General features: G+C 42.8%; 1 protein-coding gene across 1 annotated transcript in view; it reads right to left on the minus strand.

Moving 5' to 3' along the window:
• Positions 1-4700: 4700 nt before the first annotated feature.
• SRD5A2 (steroid 5 alpha-reductase 2) overlaps positions 4701-22950 on the minus strand; it is a 28939-nt gene continuing 10689 nt past the window's right edge. Inside the window, exons 2-5 of the mRNA XM_061990551.1 lie at positions 8529-8692; positions 6549-6650; positions 5342-5492; positions 4701-4767 (exon numbers count right to left, since the gene is read on the minus strand). Coding sequence (XP_061846535.1) covers positions 4701-4767; positions 5342-5492; positions 6549-6650; positions 8529-8692 — 484 coding nt within the window. The remainder of the gene's footprint in view (positions 4768-5341; positions 5493-6548; positions 6651-8528; positions 8693-22950) is intronic.

Raw genomic sequence — 22950 nt, forward strand, 5'->3', positions numbered from 1 at the left:
CCTCCTCCATCATATAAGGAAACCACTACTTGAGACACGGACAATAAAGACAGATGATGTTGAGCATCCTTGCAAGATAGAAGAATGCTCAAAAGGGGGGACTTGTTAGCATTACTGTATATGGAAAGTTAGAAGTAGTTAGGCTAAGGTCTGTATCGAGGCCTAGTGAGCAGTGTGGGATGTTGATGTAACCTAGCAGTCTAGGGAACTAGTGGGGCATGCTGAGCTTGTGCATTCTTGCTTAAACAAAGCAAAGAGATTAGTGAAGAATACTGAAGGCTGAATCTTGTTTTTCTCAAAGAAATCGTTATCTCGAATGTTTACCTGTTTGTTATCTATGGAAATTTCTGGTTGAGGATTCAGATAAGCATAGTCTCAAGTAACTACATGAAAGAGCACAACATAATCCTAAAGTCTAAGAAAACTGGTAAACATCACGGGGACCTGATGAAGTAATCATTTGTGGAAAGTATATAAACTCTGTGAAATTTTCTGTTAGTGGGGGCTCTGACTTTGGACACTAGTCCTCAGGTCCCTAGGGCCCTCAATAAAGCACCGCATAAAACGACCTCGGTTGTTTTGTGTTTTCCTTCGGGAACGGGCAGCAAAGGGACAGAGTTGGGGGGGATTGCCTTATGTGTAAATATATTATGAAAAATATGTACTTTAAAACAAAAGCTACAAATGCTCTACCTTGCCTGGGGCCTCTTTCCTATTGTCTTGAGTGACCTGTCATCATTCAGGCAAGGCTGAAGTGTGTGTGGCACACAGAGATGGAAATTAGGGCTGGCAAGTGCCTCTGTTCTCCTCTTTGCTTCCCAGTGAACAGGTTAATTCTGTTTTCAGTTGTCAGAAGAGATTAGATGTCTAAATTCTGGTATCTGGTCTGTCTGATCACTTAGGTGAAGAAAACACATTTCACAAAAGAAGCTGTCAGATGCTCGAATAAATCGTTTGTGTATTGCCACAGCTGTAGTGCATGTTTATGGAAAGTCAGATTTTGAAAAAAGCACTTGAACAATACAAAAATAATTGAATTAACATGAGTCCTGAGGATGAAGGATTCATTTTCCCAGCAGCCTGCCAGAGGGGATGGAGGCTGGATTATCAGCTCCACCTAAGAGAGGTCTTTCTAGTGGAGCAGCAGCACTCAGAGCTGTCCTGAGGAAGGCCCTGTCCAGGGGAACAGCAGCCAAACAAAGGTAAATGAAAACTTAAATGAGAACGATGGGAATAAACCAAACAGCAAAACAATATTGCAAAAGAGAGAGAAAAAGAACAAGTTATTATTTTAAATGCTTACTAGTGGAAGACACTTCTGATAGCTTTTGGTAGAACAAAAGGGCATTGCAGAGAAAGTCAGAAAAATGCTGCTTTTCAAAACACTTTACAGTCAACTCTGAAATCACATTTGTACATAGCCTCCAGAGGTTTGAGCAGAGGGATATGAAAATGCCCACTGTGTTTTTCTTCCAGAGACAAGATGAATATATTTGCCCTTATAATACGTAAAGGATGATGAAATAAATTTCTTATCAACATTGTGTCCCCAGATGTGCTGCCCTGTGACAGACTGGTATCCCCGTAGAGGGGAAGTGGCAGCCACCAGCCCCACAGAGGAACTCAACTCAGGGAGAGCCTGCTTCTCCACTGTATCACTGTCAAGTGCAATCATTGCTTGTGGGAGGTTTAAAGCACAAGCATTACTCCTGCCTTCAGAAAATGCCACAGGGCAGGAAGGAAGAAAGAAGACATGCTCCTTTCCTACATGTAGACCCTTCCCACACAATATGTCCAAGGCCTGGGACAGAGAGGATAACAGAGAGGATAGACTTGCTCCTGCAAGGCATCCAGCATCCTGAGGCACCCTGTGTGTCCAGGGGCACAAGACTGTGGGGGCCCACAGCCTGCAGGCCACCCTGATCTCTGGCTGCTTGCAGCAGGTATCCAGTCCCAGGGCCAACAGTGGCAGTAGCAATGGTTCATCTGGTGCATCTGGTGCATATATTAAGTGAAAGAAAATAAATGCAGATAATAGTCCTGTTCTGACAAGAGGGGTTGGTAGGAGGGGTGAAGAATTCTGTACAAACCCTGTACTGGTACAAGGGTGAGGCAGAGAGTGGTCACCGCTCCCTCTTGAGGCTTAGCAAAAGATGGAGAGTCATACTGAAAGGACTTAAATCCAGTTGGTGGCCAGTGTTGTTCTCCAGGGCTTAGTGCTGGGGCCTGTTTAGTGGAACATCTATATCAATGGCCTGGATGAGGGGATTGAGTGCATCCTCAGTAAATTTGCTGATGACACCAAGCTGGGTGGGCATGCATACCTGCTTGAGGGCAGGAAGATTCTTCAGAGGGACCTGGACAGGCTGGAGTGATGGCCCAAGGCCAATTACATGAGGTTCAATAAGGCCAAATGCTGGGTTCTGCACTTGGGCCACAACAACCCCACGTAATGCTACAGGCTTGGGACAGAGTGGCTGGAAAACTGTCAGGCAGCTGGTGAAGGGTCTGGAAAACAAGCCTGATGAGGAGCGGCTGAGGGAGCTGGGGATGTTTAGCCTGGAGAAGAGGAGGCTGAGAGGAGACATGGTCACTCTCTACAATTACCTGCAAGGAAGTTGTAGTGTAGTGAGGTGGGGGTCAACCTCTCCAGTAATAAATGATTAAGACATGAGGAAATGGGCTCAAGTTGCGCCAAAGGAGGTTTAGATTGGACATTAGGAAGAATATTTTTACCAAGAGGGTTATTAAGCATTGGAACAGGCTGCCCAGGGAGCTGGTGGAGTCATCATCCCTAGAGATATTCAAAGGATGCATAGATGAGGTGCTGAGGAACATGATTTAGTTTAGTGATGAGCTTGGCAGCGTTAGGTTAGTGATTGGACTCAATGATTTTTTCCAGCCATAATGATTCTATGGAGAAGACAGCAACTATGGACACTGACACCCATGGGCTATTTGCTCTCCTTCATCACTTGTGAGGCTTTGAGGGTCAAAAAAACCAAAGAGGAATCATAAAGGAGGGTCTGCTGAGACAGGGAATAATGGGGAGGGAAGCTGCTGCTCACATTGATAATCCACTCCCTAGGGAAGAGGCCATTCCCTCCCACCTGGCATCCTTGTGATCTCCAGCCTTTTTGTCCCTGACTTCGTGCTCAGCAACTCCCCTCCAAGTGTGTTTCTATATGGGAGATTTAAATAAGTAAACAAAGGGAAAATATGTTTATAGTGCTGATGTGAAATTTGCAGCCCATACAATGACAATGACAATTCTGCCTGTACAAGGACCTGGGCTCAGCTGGCAGCTCTGCCCCACTGTAATGAGGACAGTTAATAACAGGAGCAACAAAGGGAGGGCTTGCCCAGAAAGATGAAGACAGTGCAAGCAGGACTTGGTAAGCAACATCACAGAGACTCATTTCTGCAGACAGTAAGTTCTAGGCTAGCACAGCTCTGTGGTTTACATTCAATTTTATTGTGGTTTGGAGAAAATTGCTTACAGTCAATGAAGTTACTCCAGCAGCAGGTAATATGTTTAGTATGTGCAATCTGCTCCTTTTCTTTACAGCTACTCAGCTTAATTCTTAGCAGTATTTTATGCTCTAAAGGGTAATTAAAACTATCAGCATCCATGGGGACATCTCTTCCTATTGGTGTTAATGACATTTTGGGGGAAATTCATAACTATACTCTGAAATTAAGAAGAGACAGCCTGTGTTTATTTGAAACTTCAGTAATATCTCTGTATCATTTCCTACTGTGAGTACCTGAAAATGTTCTCCACAGACAAAATGTACTGCCAGTGTTGGAGAACATTTTCTTCAACTCAGAACTTTTTACTTGCTTTCATTTTTGTCATACATCACCATCTCAGGACTTTTAAGGAATAACAATTGAGAGATTTCGAGTGGACAAATTTTTATTCTGAAAAGAGCTCTGCTTTTGCAAAAGAAAAAAAAATCCCAAAGGAGCTGCAATTGCTTTAACAAAGCACATTTTTTAAAAAACCCTGATGGCAGAAGATGAATCATCTAACATAGAGGAGGTGAAGGAATACAGACATTGTGCTTGTGAGTGCCAGCTTAAGATACTTCCATCTCCATGTACTTCACATTGCCTCTGTGTTGTGGCACGCTGCTCCAAGCCCTGTGCCAGCACAAGTATTCTCTTGTTGCATTATGATTCTGGGAGCTATGCTGGCTTTTAGACAAAAAATAATGGACTGAGTTATTTTCCTGGCAAAGGAGTCCTCTTAGTCCCCTTTAAAGTCTGTCAACACCTAAGGCAGTGCCATCAGAGCAAGGGCACCTATGCTACATCATGGAGGCAGGAAGAAGCAGCTGCAGAAATGCTACAAAATGGAGTGGGTGCTGAAGACTTTCTCTGAAGTCATAGGCTTACTTTCTACTTTTGTGCATCAATTTTTGGACAGTGCTTTTCCTCTGATATCAGTGCAGTTACATATTAATTTCCCACAGGTAGAAATCCACTGACAAGAACACACGTTGAGTCTTTTTGCCTACAACTATCTGCAATTTCCCCTGCAAATAAAAAACATGAACTTCATTTCAAAATTACCTTCTCATCTGTTACAACCTCAGGTTATGATTTGTACATTTAATTATAGTCATAGCTAACATTAAAACTAGGAATGGAAAAAAGCCCTATAAAAACAAAACACAGAGTCCATATTTCAATAATTAAAAAACAAAAGGAATCAAGGCTTTCCTTGATTTTGGATAGTCCATAAATGTCTTGAGATAGTACCTGAAAGAAAATAAGCAAGAGAGTGAACCTGCATACATCCAAGCAAACCGCACAGTTTTGATAACAGCTCATCTGAGTTTAAAACTCCTTCAAACTGCTAGGCTTTGTAACCTATGTGTGTTATTCTGCAAAAAAGAGCGTTTCCAAACTATTTACACCAGGTTATTTAGTTATGAGAAAGTGGATAAAGGTGTTAAGGTTCTAACAGACCTCAAGCAGAAACTTCAGGAATTCAGAGCAGGGGAACACATCTACTGCAGAGGACTGTAGAGGTTTGCAAGGGAATCCTTAGGAAAGGTTCACATTTACAAGACTCAGTAAAAAGAGGCTTTACTGAGGTGGAAGCAGTGATGTAACTCATGTTGGATTAAATGACTATCAGGCCCACTTGACTCAGCAGGGACTTCAGCTGACTGCTTTACTTTCACCCAGTCACAAATGAGCCAATACACTTCTTAGCATTACATTTCAACTTTATCTTGAATCCTAGCCCTGTTCCTCTGCCCCTCCCTGGCATTTTGCACACTACATTCCAAGAGCAAGCAACAGTATACAGCAAGAAACAGTTTGATACCTGTGATGGTGATAAGCACGTGGTCCAATGCAGCAGAGAGTAAAAAAGGCAAAGGCAAAGGCTGGTAGGGACCAGGTTGCGATGGCAAAACCAAACCATTCCACAATTTCTCCAAAGTAGTTGGCTCCCGAAACATAGGTGAACAGTCCTCCTACATCAACAGAAAAAAGATGCAATTTTTACAGAGAACTCACGCACATGAAAAGTCTTTTCCCATAAAGTCAGCAGCAGAATATACAACGTTTCTTATTCAGAGTCCATAGCAGTAACCTAAGCCCACTGCTCTGAAGCCAGAGGAGCCATGCCAGTGGAGAATCTTATAACAAGACTCTTGTACAAGAATCAAAGGTGATCCTAACCCAGAGGCTTCCAGCACTTTCACACTTTTTTTTATTTGGAAAAGGACTTAAGAAAGCCTACTATTAGAGTTAAATTAAAATTGCTGACATTAGTCAGTTTTCTTCAGACCTTAAAAAATATTTTGAAACTCCACTATCTTTGGGGAATGTGAAACATGGATCTCAGTTTTGCATCTTAGGTAATCACACTCTACAAAGGGCAGGTAAGTATTGGAGGTGAGAAACTCTGGGGAAGAGATATTACCGTCCATAAAATGCCAGCAGAAGGAGTCAGCACCAAACCCAGGAAAATCCTGGATCCTCATCTACGTTGCTCTACAGAGCTAGACATTTCCTGGTTCACTGGCCTGGGCCACAGCCACTCTTGCTCACCAAGCCTCACCTTGAAGGAGATAGAAATGAAATTCTACACCTTGCATCTTTGGTGTTGTATTTTCCCCTATAGTTTACACTTTGAATCTCCCTTTTGGGATGTAAGAAGTCCACTGCTTCTTCTTGGGCACTGAGAATATTTTCTTCTTGGGCATCGAGAATATTTTCTTCTCTGCAGATGCCTTTTACAAGGTTAAAATCCTGTTCCTATGTACCACTTCAATCTTCTGTAAATTATCCAGCTGATTTCCTAAAAAATCTCCTCATCACTCATGTTTTCCAGATACTCTTTTTGCTTCTTGTGGATTGTCTGCAGACAGCTCATGCCAGTCCCTGCAGCTCAGAGAGACACCTGAGCTGAGTACCTGTGCAATACTGGCACCTCTGCTGTTGTCACTTTGCTGTGAATTCAGTCAGAAAACATTATCTGTCCTGCTGCCCTACTTTCTTCAAGGAAGTGGGGGTTAAGAATATACCTTGAGGAATCTTGTAAGTGACTTCCCCGGGTTTCCTCAGCTGGCGCAGGAGGAGATCACTGTGAATGTTGATTCCCATTCCCAGCAGAAATAAGAGGAGGCCTAAGAAACAAAGACGAAATAAATTAGAAAGACAGCTCTGACTAATTATCCCTCCTCAAGCACATACATGAGGTTTATGTTTGGAGCAGGAAGATAGGAGACCTAACGTAAGGTGAGTGGATTCTTTTTCAAGTCAAAAGATGCACTACTATTGAGAAGGCTACTGAACAGGTGAAGTATAGATGACTGGTGACAAATAACCCTATACCCCTGCCAGTTGTAGGATAACAGTCCTCTAAGATCACCTGCATTGCATAGCTTTAGTATGCAGAGCAGCTCTGGACAGAACGATGACCATTTTGAGCACACTGTTTTGTTGCTGAAACTAGAGCAATTTTCAGCTAATGATAGAAAAATCTGAACTTCCCAACTGTTCATAGTCACCTTTTATTGACACTCAAGGTGAGGGACAAAGTACCCAACTGGCACTTCTAGCTGATGGCAGGAGCCATGGCTGTGGACATTACTGCAGAGTAACCACTAAGCTATAGGCAAGTACCATTACTCTCATTTTACAACTGGGAAAAAGGAGGACAGACAACACAAACTTATTCAGCACATTCAGCTTATTCAGCTGGGAAGGTGCATCTCAGTCCACTGACATCGAGGCTGCCTGGACAGAGCAATGGGCATGCACATGGAGCCATTAGTCGCTGATGGATGCTGACTGCTTCTGTCCAGAATAATTCATTGATCATACTTCATTTAGCTGAAAAACTGGAGGTACTTGATTGAGAGACTCTGCAGGTGACATGCCCTACATTTCATACCACATTAGACACCAAGAAAGCCACCTGTGACAAGCAAGGAAAGAAATAAAGGTGGTGTATGCTATGAAGTATAGAAAAAAGAACAAGTGCTGGTAAAACCTGAACACTTGCCAGCCAGTAATAGCAGAAAGTTGATAAGGGTCTTCAGAGGAAGAATATACCATTTTTATTTAATATTTCAAGTACTGCTAATGCTGATCACCTTTTCTTGTTTCATTAAATATGTATTTTATTTATCATGTAAATTATGTGATGTGTGTTTGCTTTGTTAGTTATGGGAGCTCTTGCTAAACAATGTCCAGGATTTTTAATACATGATGCTGTCTGAAAAGACTGAGCTTGCGTCCACAGCCTGAAGAGAGGTACAGAAAGTTCCTTGGTTATCTTGTATTTGTCCAAATATTTCCGCAGACCTCCATGACAATCTTCATTTCCATGTGTGCATTTATAAAACATCCTCTGTGCAACACTACATTTGTAATGCCACCTAGCTGCTCCTGCTCAGTTATTCTCTTTGGGATTTTGCAGGGTGAAATTCAGCCAGGCCAGTAAGTTACAGAATATAAAAGAACCATATTAACATACAAGCAGGCTGTGTGTGATCTCTAATCATCTCATGTGCCTTACATGACAAAAAAGAGCCATTTGTCTCTAAAGCCTCATTTCTGCCAGAGTTTTGGCCTTCTTTTCTCTCTCAGTCACAATAGCTGCATGAAGTGATAGGGATGAGAAAGCTCCAGTTTGTGCTTGCACATGGCCACTGCTGGGTGGACACTTCTGGCTGAGCAAGGGTACATCCCCATTCAGCTGAGGCCTGCGATTGCATCTCCACAGCTCATGGCAGCAGGAGGCTCTGGAATCGTGTCTGTAAAATAAGGTTGATGATTTGAGACTAACACATAGCATTGCGTGCCTTCAAAGGTGGCTGCCTAGCAAAAAAAAAGGTCACTGCACATTTATTTGTTTTATCGAGACCAGTAGGCAGGTTTTATGCTGATTTCCATCACAACTGATGTGATTCACAAGTTCAGTGGAGATTAGGACATAATTCAAAATGCTAACAAATTTTTTGGAGATTAGATCTGGGGAATCCTGCAGCTGTAATTACCTGATGTAAATCTGATGTCGGTGCACCAATCGCTTGGATATTCAGCGCAGTAAATCAGGTAGTACCCCTGGAGAAAGCCATTATAGATACAGAATAACGTGCCAAAGAAAAATAACTGCAGTGGGAAAGGTCTGCCTCTAGTGAAGAAGGGGTAAATAAATGTCCTAAAGTAGATAAGAAAACAAAGTCAACACATTACTCATGATAATATTGTATTTGCAATTTCTCTGATGTAGGAAAAAAAGCCACTCTAACAAAACACAAAATATATTAAAAAAATCAATATTTTATTTTTTAAATAGAAAACAACTGTAACAAGTAAGATCAGCAACTAATGGGAACAAGAAATACTGCAGGCACATACATTTTTCTGGTCTTTCAGGACTGAACACAAGGTGGGAAGCTAGAAATCTCATCCTGACTCACTTGGGAACATCTCTCTGCCTTCCCTCTTCCTTGTTGGTAAAATGAAACTCGTGTCCACAAACAGCATTTCTGTTTTAAGACCTTGGCTGCCCTTTGCTGCAATGCTGCAGAGAGACAAGTAAAGAAGGCACATGGGTATGCCTATGTTCAAATCAATTGGCAGGGCAGTGCCAATTCCAATATTGATTCCCCAAGTGAGTCTTCCTGTGCCACAAACACCGTGGAGGAGCTTTGTCATGGAGAAGATGTTTCTGGTCTCACTACAAGGACCAATCCCTGAGGTCTTGGTGGCAGATAGAGTTGAAGGCAGTGTTTAGACCCCTCTGACTCTCTCATTCCTTGCAGTATAAAGCCTGAGGTATAATCCTCTTTCCCAGCTTCTCCCACTCCACTCAGAGACCTCCGCTAATCTCCCACACATAGCAGTTCTGTCCTGCTCTACGTAGTCACTTTGTCACAGAGGCAGAGAAATGTAGTTGGCTGTTTGGAGGAGCTGCTTTTCTTCCAGTCCCTGCCTCTTCTCCATGCTTTCAAACATCTCTTTAAAACAAGAGCTAAAACTCTAAGTTTGGTACACTAAACACCAAGATTTCAGCACCTAGGGCTTCCTTAGACAAAAGCTGTGCTAGCACTAGCATTCACATGTGTAGGAGAAAATAATATGTGCTTGTATAGCTTAATTTTCACAAATCTTTGGTGGATATATCCCTCTTGACACTTTGGACAATCTATATCATCCTTGGGAGAGTGAAATGGAGAAGTTACATTCATATTTGTTAGATTTTCACTTACTTGGCCAATTAAATTTTGTGTGTGGTAAAATCTACACTCTTAATTTCTTTCTTGCTCTCTTGGGCTTTGGATGGTGCTCATCATACCAGTATATAAGCACTGTTGATAAGCAATCCACATCCCAGGTTGCCAATATCAACTTCAGCAAGCTGAGGCATAAATTGTTATAACATTATAAATCTAGATTAAATGATACTGAGTGTGTCTGAAAGTTGGTAAGCAGAGTACAAGCAACATGTTAATGTATTCACTGCTTTCCAAAGCCAGGTAAGCCAGATTTCCAGCAATTAAGATAGGTGTGATGCAGAAGTTCTAAATAGTTCTAAATAGTGAAACCCAAGAGGTATGGAAAATATGTCGTATTTGTTATGGTATGGAAAGGAATACTCTTTGGATAATTATTGGTTTTGCCCTTCAGGAATGGGATGCCGGAGTTATGAGTAGGTGAGACCAGCTAGCATTCTGACCTTCCTGTTGAAGTAATAGTGCCAAATTGGACCTGAACAGCTATGAGGAAAAAGTGGGAAACTTATAAATGTAAACTCAGAGAAAGCAGGTTGTTAGAAGAGAGAAGGATATCAATCAACATAGAGTGAGTTTAGAGGGAGAATTTATACAGCAGACTGGAAGTGGGTCTTGTGCTGCTTTATCCTTTATCAAAACCAGTTACATTTGAAAGTCTCTTTGTTTTCACAGCTGATGCAAACAGAAGTGTCAAGCACAAGCTGACATTTCTTAGCTCCCAGCAAAGCTCATTGTCGCTGTGGTTCTTCCCAGTGCTGCTGTTGCAGGACAAAGGTTATAGGCCCTTGAAAGGTGACTTGTCCTGCAGTAACAGGAAGGCAAAAATTATCCATAGACCTATCTACCGTGGATGCACTACAAAGATAAACTGCAAGAAAAGTATAAATACAATCACAAGGAAGCCAGAAGGCATCAACTGCTTTTGTTGTTGGAGGAGTGAAATCCTGGCATTGCTAAAATCCCTCCTTGTAACACTTTTGAAAATCCAAGTCAGTATTTCATCCAAGAATCTTTACTATGGAGCAACTTCTCCAAGGAATCTCCTTGGATCTGTAAATCAAGAAGGCAGATTGAGTTCTCTGTATCCGAACAATGCCCTGAGTCTTTGTTTTAATGCAGCACTTGTCACCTTGTACTACATAGCTACTGGAGGGTGCACAAACTATTCCTGATGGGTTTTGAAAAAGCAATGCAGATAAAGTGGGGACATTTCATAGATTCAAATATTCCATGGAAGAGTCTGCATCTCTGCTGGAACTATTTTGCAGTGTGAGAATCAAAGGGACACTGACAGCTCCCATTTTAGAATAACAGAACAAAAACCATCCTTTTGGATTTAAACCAATGACAAATTTGACCTTTTTCTTTCAGTACAGTATTGATGACTAATCCTTTATTATCTTTACTGGCCAAAGGCACTGTATCTGACTAAGCAATTGCCAATGGCTTCTTTTAAATGAGTTAATAATAAATTATTCATCTCCTTTTCCATAATTTGTTTCCCAAAAGCACAGGTTTTGAAGAAAAAATAATTTGACAGTGCATCAAATTTCACCTTAAAGGTATCAGTCCAACTCCTTGAAAATTCCAGAGCCCCTCACCCAAACTGGGGGAAACCATAGATTTACTATTCTTTCCACAGAAGGTGGAAATCTTTTCACAAGTGTTACCGTAATCCAATGAGTGGGCTATTGATACTCCTCCAAAAGTTTGTGAATTTAAGAAATTTATGCTGCTGCTATGTCTTCTTCTCTCTGAAGCCCAGATGCAATAGGTCAGACTCATGTTCTCCAGTTTGGAAACTTAAGGCATTTCCAGCACTTATGATCTGTTTTACACCTGGAATAACTGGGTCAAGACTGCTGGCTCTGCCCATCTAGCCCTCTGCCACCTGGACCTCTCCTGGGCCTAAATGGAATGAACTAGAGGCCAGGAATCAGAGATACTGCAAAGGCAAGCAGGGCTGACACAGTGCCTTTCCCTTTGAAGGAGGCTGCTGGCCATGACTCAGCTGTCCCACATGCTGGGGCACTGTCTGAATGCTCTGGACCATCGCCTGTGACACTATCCATCTTGGAGGATAGGGGCAGGGCCTGCCCTGCATCCATGGTGAGGATGTACCAATGTGCTGAATGGTGCCTGAAAACAGTTTCCACAAGGTCTGAGCTTAACACACTCCAGTTCCTCACATGTCTCATCCAGATGTACAAAAGGTGGGGAGGGCTGGTGATCCTAGTGAGGCCAGGCAGCCAGGCTCATGCAGGAGCAATGCCTTCAGGGCCCTCAGAGCCCATGGGTATGCTGAGCTGACTCCATGGCAGGCAGGTGAGGCATGCACCCCCTGCAAGGAAAAGACATCCTGCTACATTGAAAGTGCATGTCACAGCCCCTTCTCTCACCCCTGAAACTCTTTTGCTGAGGTGCTGCCTGCACTTCTCACCACTTTATTGGTACCTCCTCAGTCAAAGGCCTCTCTAGGTCAAAGGACGTCCTCCCCAGCTCCTTCCCTCTATATCCCTGGTGTTGATGGCTGTCCAGGGCACCCAGAGAGGGAAGGCTGATGTAAGCCATCCCAGTGGGGACATGCCTGATTTCCTTTCCCTGTCCTGTCTCTGTCTGATTGCTCTTTGGATATTTTCAGGAAGGGGTGGGTACTGCGGTGGGCACACAGCTCCAATATCACCTTTGCTGCTCTGCGTTTAGTTTTTACCCTTTGACTCACCCAGTCTCTTTTCACCCAGTCTCTGTTTCCTGAGGACTGGAGGAAATGTCACCCCAGTCTTCAAAAAGGGCAAGACAAAGAGCTCAGGCAACTATAGACTGGTGAGCCTCACCTCCACCCACGGAAAGATGATGAAACAACTCATTCTGGGTGTTGTCTCCAGATATATTAAGGACAGGAGGGTCACTAGGAGCAGTCAACATGGTTTTACCAAAGGGAAGTAATGTTTGACCAACCTGACGGTGGATATATGGTGGTAGTGAAGTGAATGTGGTTTATCCTGATTTCAGTAAATCATTTGACACTGTCTCCCACAGAATCCTCGTGACAAAATTGGGAAAGTGTGGTCTGAGCAGGTAGTGATGTGGATTGTTAACTGGTTGAAGGGAAAAAGGCAGAGAGTTGTGATCAATGGGGCAGGGTCTAGTTGGAGGCCTGTATCTAGTGGAGTCCCTCAGGGGTCAGTGCTGGGACCGGTACTGTTCAATATATTCATTAATGACCTTGATGAGGGAACACAGGCTACTGACAGCAAGTTTGTTGACGATACTAAACTGGGGACACTGGCTGACACACCAGAAGGCTGTGCTTCCATTCAGCAAGATCTGGACAGGCTGGAGGGTTGGGCAGAGAGAAATCTGATGAAATTCAACAAGGACAAGTGTAGAATCTTGCATCTGGGAAAGCATAAACCCATGTACCAGTACAGGTTGAGGAATGAACTGTTAGAGGGTAGTAGAGGGGAAAGGGAGGAGATTCTCCTCCCCCTCTACTCTGCCCTCGTGAAACCATATCTGGAATATTGTATCCAGTTCTGGGCCCCTCAGTTCAAGAAGGACAGGGAGCTGCTGAAGACAGTTCAGTGCAGGGCCACCAAGATGACGAAGGGAATGGAGCATCTCCCTTATGATGAAAAGCTGAGACAGCTGGGGCTCTTTAGCTTGGAGAAGAGGAGACTGAGGAGTGATCTCATTAATGGTTAGAAATACATAAAGGGCAGGTGTCAGGAGGATGGAGCCAGGCTGTTCTCAATGACGTCCAATGATAGGACAAGGGGCAACGGATACAAGCTGGAACATAAGAGGTTCCAAAGAAATATAAGGAAGAATTTCTTCACTGTGAGGGTGATGGAGCACTGGAATGAACTGTCCAGATGGCTTGTGGAGTCTCCTTCTCTGGGGACATTCAAAACCCACCTGGACAAGTTCCTGTGTGACCTACTCTAGGTGATCCTAATCTGGCAGGTGGGTTGGACTAGATGATCTATCGAGGTCCCTTCCAACCTTTGTGATTTTGTTTGACACTGTTACGTGTTTCTCCATCATTCTTTGGCCCCTCTCTGTACTCTTTGCTGCATCTCCCTTCTTAGGGGGATGCTTTTGGTTTTCTTAATTTGTACCAATAGCTATACTGCAGGTGATAAACAAATCTATGTGATTTGTGTTATACTGACTACAGACCAGTCAGACCTGAAAAGACTTCCCTGATATGAAGGATTCAGAGGTAAATTAAGAACAGGTGTGGAGCAGAATGCCATATTGAAGCAACCATTGAGGCTGCTGAATTTGGACTAGAAATCAATAGGAACAGACACATTAGAGATTAAAAAAATAGCATGCAGTATTAGAAAATAATTTATTTGGGAAAGATGAATTTCTGTGACCAAGAATTTTTTTGATACTGAAAGGAAGTAAATTTAAGTGCAATGAAAATAAATTTCTGTTAAATGTAATATAGAAACAACATTGAATTAAAGAGCTTGGTAGGACAGGGGGAAGAAACGGGACAACCACAAGTTACAGATGAAAGCAGGTCCTTTAAGAAAGAGAAGAAAAAAATCTAAAGGTGCGGAATGCGTATTCCTTTTAATATTTATGGAGATAAATTTAAGAGGCAGGAGGCAGCAACTACCCTGGACAAGTGAACACCATTGCTGCACTTTCTTTCGAATGATCCAGCAATTGTGCTCGACTTCCAGCTGCACAGTTAAATACAGACTTTAGGTTGAATCCTTGGTACTGGGTCAGAAAACCTCAGTTACTTACCATTGCATTTGAACACAGTGGGATTATAGGAAAAAATATACAAATATTTTCAAAAGCATATGTATCTGATGTGAATGGCTGGAAATAAAATGCTGCTTCTATATTACTGTGAAAGAAACCCGTGATGCATTTGACTTCGGGTAAATTTAAGGAATCCAAGCTACATAACACTTAGATGCAACACTATAAACACCTGAAGTCAGTCATTCTGACCATCTAGCACTATTTAGTAGTGCTGCATTGATTAGTAATCAAATTTTAGGCATGCTATATAGTTAAAAAAGTAAGAAGGACAAATGTAGTTTTAGGGTGAAACTGAATCCTCTTCATGTTACTAATTTCACTAGAAATTATTAGATGTGCTACACTTAATAGAATACAAGTACTTGGGGGAAAAAAAAGAAAGAAAAAGGGAGGAGCAGGTCCTAAGAATGGATATTTGGGTTTAATATAGGCAGGCTTGGCTCAAGGGCAAAAAGTTTTGCTCTTGTTAAGTTTACTACAACAACAGGCAGGTTTCAAATGTGTTTTGCAAGTTTGCTTATAAATTACTTCCTTACTTCTGCTGTTCTTTTTCCATTGTTTCCGAAACTGTCACTGGAAAAATCCAGTATCTCCCAGCAATTACCAGCGTCCAGTTAGAAGCAACAAAGGAGAGTTCTTCCTTGGCACTGGTAAAACAATCACTGAATCATGAAAAGCATTGATCTTTTTGACTGGCTTTAGCAGGTACAGGAACAAAACCTTATACTTAAATTATTATTCATTTTCTCAAGAGAAATCAAGAACAGAATTGTTGGATTTGGTGCATTAATCAGTTGCATCAGCAAGTAAGTATGCATATTTATCAGTAAGTATGCATTTATATGGGTATATTTGTTTCTCAAATGTTTGTGTTTTGGTCTACAAACACCAAATAGGTTTGAAATACCCTTAATTACGAAATCATAGAAATATTATTTTATTTATATTTTCTATGAGCTAACCACTTGTTTCTTTCTTTCCCTTTGTAATGTGGAAAGGAGATCTCAATGAGAGCTGAACTAAACATTGGGGAAAATTGAATGAATGCCCATAATAAAACACAACTGAAGGAAGAGCCTAGAAACAGCAGTTAGTATCTTTTCACCATTGGCTGCCAAACTGGGCAAAATCATTGAAAAGATGAGGATTTGTTTTAAAAGTATTTTGTTCTTTCATAGCCAAAGAAGGTGAAGTGAGGCTAAGAGAGCAAAGGTATTATGTCCTCTGTACAGATCTGTGTTCAAATCAGTACCATCCCATATAGATCCACAGTTTGTCCTCAGACACTACACAACCAAATACTGGAGTCCAGGATGTACAGCATGGTGGACCTTTTGTCTAAAAAGCCAAACACTAATACTCGTAACAGCCTTGTAACTACAGCAGCAGGAGGCAGGACTCATTTCTATATTTAACTTAGGTAATTCTGTTTTCTTTAAATAGATTTGTTGAGTGAAGAAATTGACATAAATTGGATATATTGTAGGGGAGGGATAGTAGCAGCATAAGGTGTCTCATGTCTTGACCTCAGTAAGATTTTTTACACTGTCTCACATGTCAATCTTTAACTTGGTGTCTCCTGGTGTAGAGGATATTATTTTAAGTGGTTGTAAAATTGATGGATAAATTATATCAAGGCATAGTTAACAATTGTTCGCTATCAAACTAGAATATTATTTTGAGAAAGGTCCTGCAAAAGGCTTTTCTTCTACTACTCAGGGTCTCTTTCGTGAATGATATGCCTCTGGGCAAAAGAAGTAATAGTCCTAATTTTTGTGGCTGGCACAGCTCTGGAAGATGCTGAGCAAAGCAAGAGTGAGTTCTATAGTTTACAATAATCTTGAAATATTGGTTTCATAGTTTTAATACAGTAGATTTTATCCAATAAAGACAATGGCAAAGTACTACATTTGGGTAAGACTGACCAAATATGAAAGACAAGCTGGATAACAGGCTGGACAGTAGAGGGAGTGCTGGCAGGTAGCAAACAGCATGAGCTGATGATGTTGGACTCTTGTGAAAAAGGCAAATGTTAAAATGGAATGTGGGAACAGGAGTGCTGTTAGAGACATCTGAAGTAATCTTTAAACTTAAAATATACATGTTGAGCTGAACTCTGCAATTCATAAAAGACAAGGACAGAATGGAAGCAGCCCAGAGAAAAAAACCTGTGGTCTAGGAAATGTGACATGTAGAAAGACTGAAGGAATTAAGGTTGTTTAAGCTAACTAAGAGAAAACCAGTGGAAGATATTATAATGTATAATTGCATACAAAATTGCTGCAAAGAAACAAGGAGTAAAATATTCTCCTTGTCTACCATGAGCACAATGAGAATTAACAGGCCTAAACAGCTGTATACAATGTGCAGCTTAGATATTAGGGAAGGACCAAGAAGCACCGGGACAGACAAGCTGAAGGGCTGGAGTAATCTCCATTAACAGCAATTGTTAAGGACAGGCCAGCCAAAAGCCCACCAGGAAAGAGAAGAAAACCTGAAGACCAGGAACCGTCTAGCAATGGGAACTTGGAGCCACCTTGGTAAGACAGAGGCTCTGATAAGAAGCCATTGTGCAGGACAAGATCTGGAATTACCTGTGTAAAAAAAAATATCACGACTGAAACCTTTTTTCTAGGCTGCAGACTGAGCTGTATGCCAGGACAGCTATCTTAGTTGAAATCCTAACTAAATTTGGTTCGGATTTGTACGTGTATGATTTGAGTTCAGACAAGGGTCAACATGACTAGATGGGTTGTGGTGATGACAAACATGCAGATCTCACAGTACTCGATGATTACCTTTAGTGTTTGATAGTAGTAGAGGTAAGTGCAACAGTACTTAAAGACTATGAGAATGTTTGTTGTTTTATCTAAACAATGGTGTGTCAGTCTTAGCCAGCCAAAGCATATATTTCAGCAAGGTATCTCACTCTCTTCTTCTCCAGAAATAAACACTTGATATTTATGAAGACAGATCACTTTGTTCCTATTGCTAAACTGTTGGTGTCTGCCAAAAGCATGAAATGTGTGCCAGAGTAACTTAACCAGACACTACACTAAGTACTTAAAAAAACTCACTGCTCCACTGCTGCAGGGAGTTCAAAGAGTTCACAGGGGCTGAGAGCATGAGCAGAACAAAAGGATGCATCTACATGAAAAAATGGTACAAAATCGAAGGATGTGCTCTCACAACTGCACTTATCAGAGAAAGTGTAATTATTTTACAAAAGTGGTCTACATGGGGTTGAGAAATGAACAAAAGAAGACAGACATTTGGTAAATGATCCCACTCAAAAAGTTAAATCTTGGTCAGATTGTATCAAGCCAACATACACTAGACTTCAGAGTTGGAACTGGAGTTGCAAGACACATAGCTAATAGTCTTTGAAATGCTCTTAACTGGCTTTTTTTACTCTAGCCTAAATTCCTTCTTTTCCCCTTTTATGTCTAAACTCCAGTCTCCATTTTGCTCATCTAGCTTTCTGACTTTGTCCTTTCTTTGTCCTTCCTTCTTCAGATTCTCACCTCTTTTATGGCTCTTCATGTGTCTGCATTATGGCTCTACAACTTCATCAACAACCTGGATGAGGGGACAGAGTGTGCCCTCAGCAAGTTGACGACACCAAACTGAGAGGACTGGCTGTGGATTCCCCAGAAGGCTGTGCTACCATTCAGTGGGATCTCAACCGGCTTGAGAGTTGAGCAGAGAGGAACCTCATGAGGTTCAACAAGGACAAGTGCAGAGTCCTGTGCCTGGGAAGGAACAACCCCATGCACCAGTACAGGCTGGGGATTGACTTGCTGGAGAGCAGCTCTGCAGAGAGAGACCTGGGAGTCCTTGTCGACAATAAACTAACCATGAGCCAGCAATGTACCCTCAAGGCCAAGAAGGCCAATGGCATCCTGGGATGCATCAAGAAGAGTGTGGCCAGCAGGTCAAGGGAGGTTCTGCTCTTCCTCTACTCTGGCCTCATCTGGAGTCCTGTGTCCAGTCCTGGGCTCCCCAGCTCAAGAGGGACAGAGGAAAAGCTGCAGGAACTGGGGCTATTTAGTCCATAGAAGAGGAGACTTTAGGGGCGATCTCAATAATATTTACAAGTATATAACTGGTAGATGTCAGGAGGTTGGGGCATCCCTTTTTTCTATGGTGTCTAGCAACAGGACAAGGGGTAATGGGATGAAGCTGGAACACAAAAAGTTCCATTTAAACCTAAGAAAAAAATATTTTTCTGTTCAGGTGAGGGAGCCCTGGCACAGGCTGCCCAGGGAGGCTGTGGAGTCTCCTTCCTTTGAGGTCTTCAGGACCTGCCTGGTCGCATTTCTGTGTGACCTGATCTAGGTGGACCTGCTTCTGCAGGGAGGTTGGACTAGATGATCTCTAAAGGTCCCTTCCAATCCCTACCATTCTGTGATTCTATGATTCTATGTCTTTTTTTTTAATTAGAATTTGTCTCTCTTGCTGCCCTACCCCTGCACTGACTCTATTTCATTGTAGTTCTTTCACTTTTGTCCCTTTCCCTTTGCAGTTATGACTGTGTATCTTTTCCAGGATTGCTCTTCTTAGGCTTCCCAAAAGGTCTCTGTTCCCTCTCCAGTAGCTTTTCTGTATCCTGTAGCTGGAAAAGACTCAGCAATAATGCAAAATTAGTAGGGTTTATATTGACCTGTAAAGGAAAATGCATCATGCTTCCTATATTACTGAATACTATATTCTGTTGGCTTTGCACTTCCTCCATAGTGTCACGTTTCAATAAGCCACTGACTCTGCATAATTGGGACATATAGCAGCACTGAGCTATACAACTGCTGCAATAGAAGCTAGCTCTTTATTCTACAGTAACGTTGGGCATTTGTGGATACCAGAGGAGGTGCAGAACTCCTGGAGTTTCTCTCTCCCAAGTACCCATGCAATTGGTATGTATGAGGGAGGAACAGGCCAGGTACCAGGTGGTAGAGAATTTCCAGTGCCAGTCTCTAGCTGGGGAGAAGAGGGGACCTGTGGGCATGTGTTCAGAGCCAGAGGCAGTATGTTCACACACAGAGCAAGCAGGCTCCTAACTGCTTTGCTGGTCAGCCCAAGCAGCCATGTCTGGCAGAGGGGGGGTCACAGAACAGGATAGATGCTTTCAGGCTACAGGAGACTGAGATACATGTTCTGAGTATCACCCTCAGAACATGAGACTGTATCCATGATACTGATACCATGTATCTTGGTTGTTTACTACAACCAACTACAAAGTAGTTTGAGATTGTAAACTGTGTGCTGCTGTAAAAAAATACCTCTGAGAAAACTGAGGTTGTACATTAGTTTCTCTCTAGCTCTGTTCTATAGGTGCCTCTGTCAAAAACAGTTCTAAGTCCTGCCTCTGCTGAGAGTTCTTCTTTCACCATGCAGCACAGTGATGGTAGAAGGATTTTTAACTTTTTCACCACAGTCCACAGAGTTCAGAAGTACACCATTGGGTCATCTTCTTCCTTATCTGTTACTATACTGTAAGAAACTGAAAGATCCAATAAACCTCTGCAGCAGTTTAGCCCTGTTACATGTTTGGAAAGTCTTCTTCGTACCTGAATTGGCCAGAAACTCTGATCAAAACGTTAAAAAAATGTTAAAGCTAAAAGTTTTCTTTTCTAAATCATCAGGCTCACATTTTGAAGAACATTGGTCAAAGTGTCTTACATTTGAAAAAGTAGCAATTCAAATTTCTTCTGAACCTGTATGACCTCATGGTATACAAAGAATCACGTCAGGTGGAAGAGACCTTTAAGATCATCAAGTCCAGCCTTTGTCCCAGCCTTATCAACCACTAGACCGTTTCCCTAAGTACAATATCCAACCATCTTTTAAACACCTCCAGGGACGGTGACTCCCTGGGCAGCCCATTCCAATGCCTGACAACCCTTTCAGTAAAGAAATTCCTTCTCATATCCAGACTGAACCTCCCCTGGCACAACTTGAGGCCATTCCCTCTTTTTCTGTTGCTTGTTACTAGGGAGAACAGACCAACCACCCCTCACTACAACTTCCTTTCAGGTAGTTGTAGAGAGCAATAAGGTCTCCCCTGAGCCTTCTTTTCTCCAGGTTAAACAGCCTCTGGTCCCTCAGCCATTCCCCACAGGAGACATGCTCCAAATCATTTGCTAGCTTGGCAGCCCTCCTCTCCAGCACTTCAATGTCCTTCTTGTAGAGAAGGGCCCAAAACTGGACACAGAATTTGAGGTGCTGCCTCACCAAAGCCGAGTCCAAGGGAAGGATCACCTCCCTCCTCCTGCTGACAACACTGTTCCTGATACAGGCCAGGATGCCATTGGCCTTCTTGGCCACCTGGGCACACTGCTGGCTCATGTTCAGCTGCTGTCAACCCACACTCCCAGGCCCTTCTCTGCCTGGCAGCTTTCCAGCCACTCCTCCCCAAGCCTGTAACACTGCTGCGGGTTGTTGTGGCCCAAGTGCTGGACCTGGCACTTGGTCTTATTGAAACTCATGGCATTGGCCTTAGCCCACTGATCCAGCCTACCTAGGTCTCTCTCTAGAGCTTCCCTACCCCCAAGCAGATTGACACTTCCACCCAGTTTGTTATCATCTGCAAACTTACTAAGGGTGCACTCTATCCCCTCATTCAGATTATAAATAAAGATGTTAAAAGATGTACATGGCAGTACCTACAGGCAGAGAGGAACAAAATTTTAAATTACCAAGCCACTGTGCTCACATTAAAATGATCAGAGGACTTAACATCCTCTTTTTTTCTAAGAAAAACTGCTACCATGGGCTGACTCTGAGTCACAGTCATCTTTGCTCCCTCTCAAAATGCTTCAAAGGACTTCCTAACATTGAAAGTTGCTAACTGAAACAGCACGTAGAAAGTGTCAGTATTAAAGTGTCTCTTTGTATCTGGAAACTGCCCTCTTACAGCCTCACAGTGTTTTTTATTTCTCTGAATTCAAGATTACTTGTATTTTACTAATGCATGCTGCCAGGACTCCAGTTAGGAGACCACTTATTCCCTGTTGGGTATCCTACCAGCCAGAAATGTATGAAAAGTCATACTTTGCCCCTGAAGTGCTGGCCTAGACAATACTTGGCTGGGTTCCAGGCTCATGCGCTGTGGTCCTGCTTATAGCCTCAGATGAACCAGATGAACTCCTCTGCACAGATAGACCAAAGATGTTAGCTGACAAACTGTATTTGAACAGATATAAACGCATTTCTCAGAAACAACTCCGCCAAGTTTAAATTGGTTTTCCTAGGAACAGCCAGAGAATACATCTCTACACTTTAGTAACCTTAACCCAGGCCAAGTTTGGAAACAAGTGAATGTTTTAATTAATTTTTTAAAGGGTTATAAAGAGAAGAAAATAACCGCAAAGAACTCAATAGCATAATGTAGATACAACTTTTTTCCCTCTCCTTTGTTGTTCTCAAGAGCAACAAGTTTTATAGACACACATGTGTGGTCCTGCCCGAGATGTGTGACAGGAGTCAACAGAAGGTTTCCTTAGTACCAATCATGGTTTAGCAAGGAGCTGGTTTTGCTTGGTAACAGGGGAGAGGGTTGCAGTGAAGACCCAGCAAAGAGTTTTTGGACTCTCCCCCTGGCTCCTCAGTTCACACCCATCTCCGGCCCCACTGGGCCAATCTGGTGCCTCCGCGATCACTATTTAGGGATGGGAATTTGAAGTGCTCGTAGGAGGTGTAAGAGTGATACAAGATGGAGGCGACCATGTGGACCCCACAGTCAGAGAAGGAGGAAGGAAGGAGGAGCACCAGACCAGAGACCCCTCTGCAAGCCGTGGTGAGAACACAGGCTGTACCTCTGCAACCCATGCAGGGCCATGGCAGGACTGAGAGCCACCAGCAGCTCCGTGTGAGTGCACCTGGACGGGCAAGGGACTGTGTAGGGAGGCGGCCATGGCACAGGCCGTGCTGGAGAGCCTGCGCGCCACAGAGCAGACCCACACGAGAGGCAGAGAGGAGCTGCAGCTTTTGGGATAAATGCAGTTCGGAGCAGCCCGTGCTGGGCTGCCGTGTGTGTGAGGTACTCCACGGACTTGCAGGGAGGACTGGTGTGGAGCCCTCCTGCCCTGAGGAGAGACAAATGGCAGAAGCTATCAGGAATAGACTGACTGAAACTCCCATTCCCTGCCCCCCTGAGCCATTTAGTGTGGGAGGAGGTAAAAGCACCGGGATCAGGACTCTGAGCCTGGGAAGAGGGGAGGAGTGGGGAGAAGGTGGTCGTAAAGGGCTGGTCAGACTCTTCATCGTCGTACCACTCTTTGTTGTTTTACTTTGGTTATGTTTGGGGGTTTTACGGTTATGCTTTAGTTGGTGTTGCATTAAATTATTTTCTATTTTCTTCCCCAAGCCAAATAGCCTGGTCTGTTTTGTC

This window comes from Colius striatus, chromosome 2, assembly GCF_028858725.1.
Source record: "Colius striatus isolate bColStr4 chromosome 2, bColStr4.1.hap1, whole genome shotgun sequence".
Classification (NCBI taxonomy): domain Eukaryota; kingdom Metazoa; phylum Chordata; class Aves; order Coliiformes; family Coliidae; genus Colius; species Colius striatus.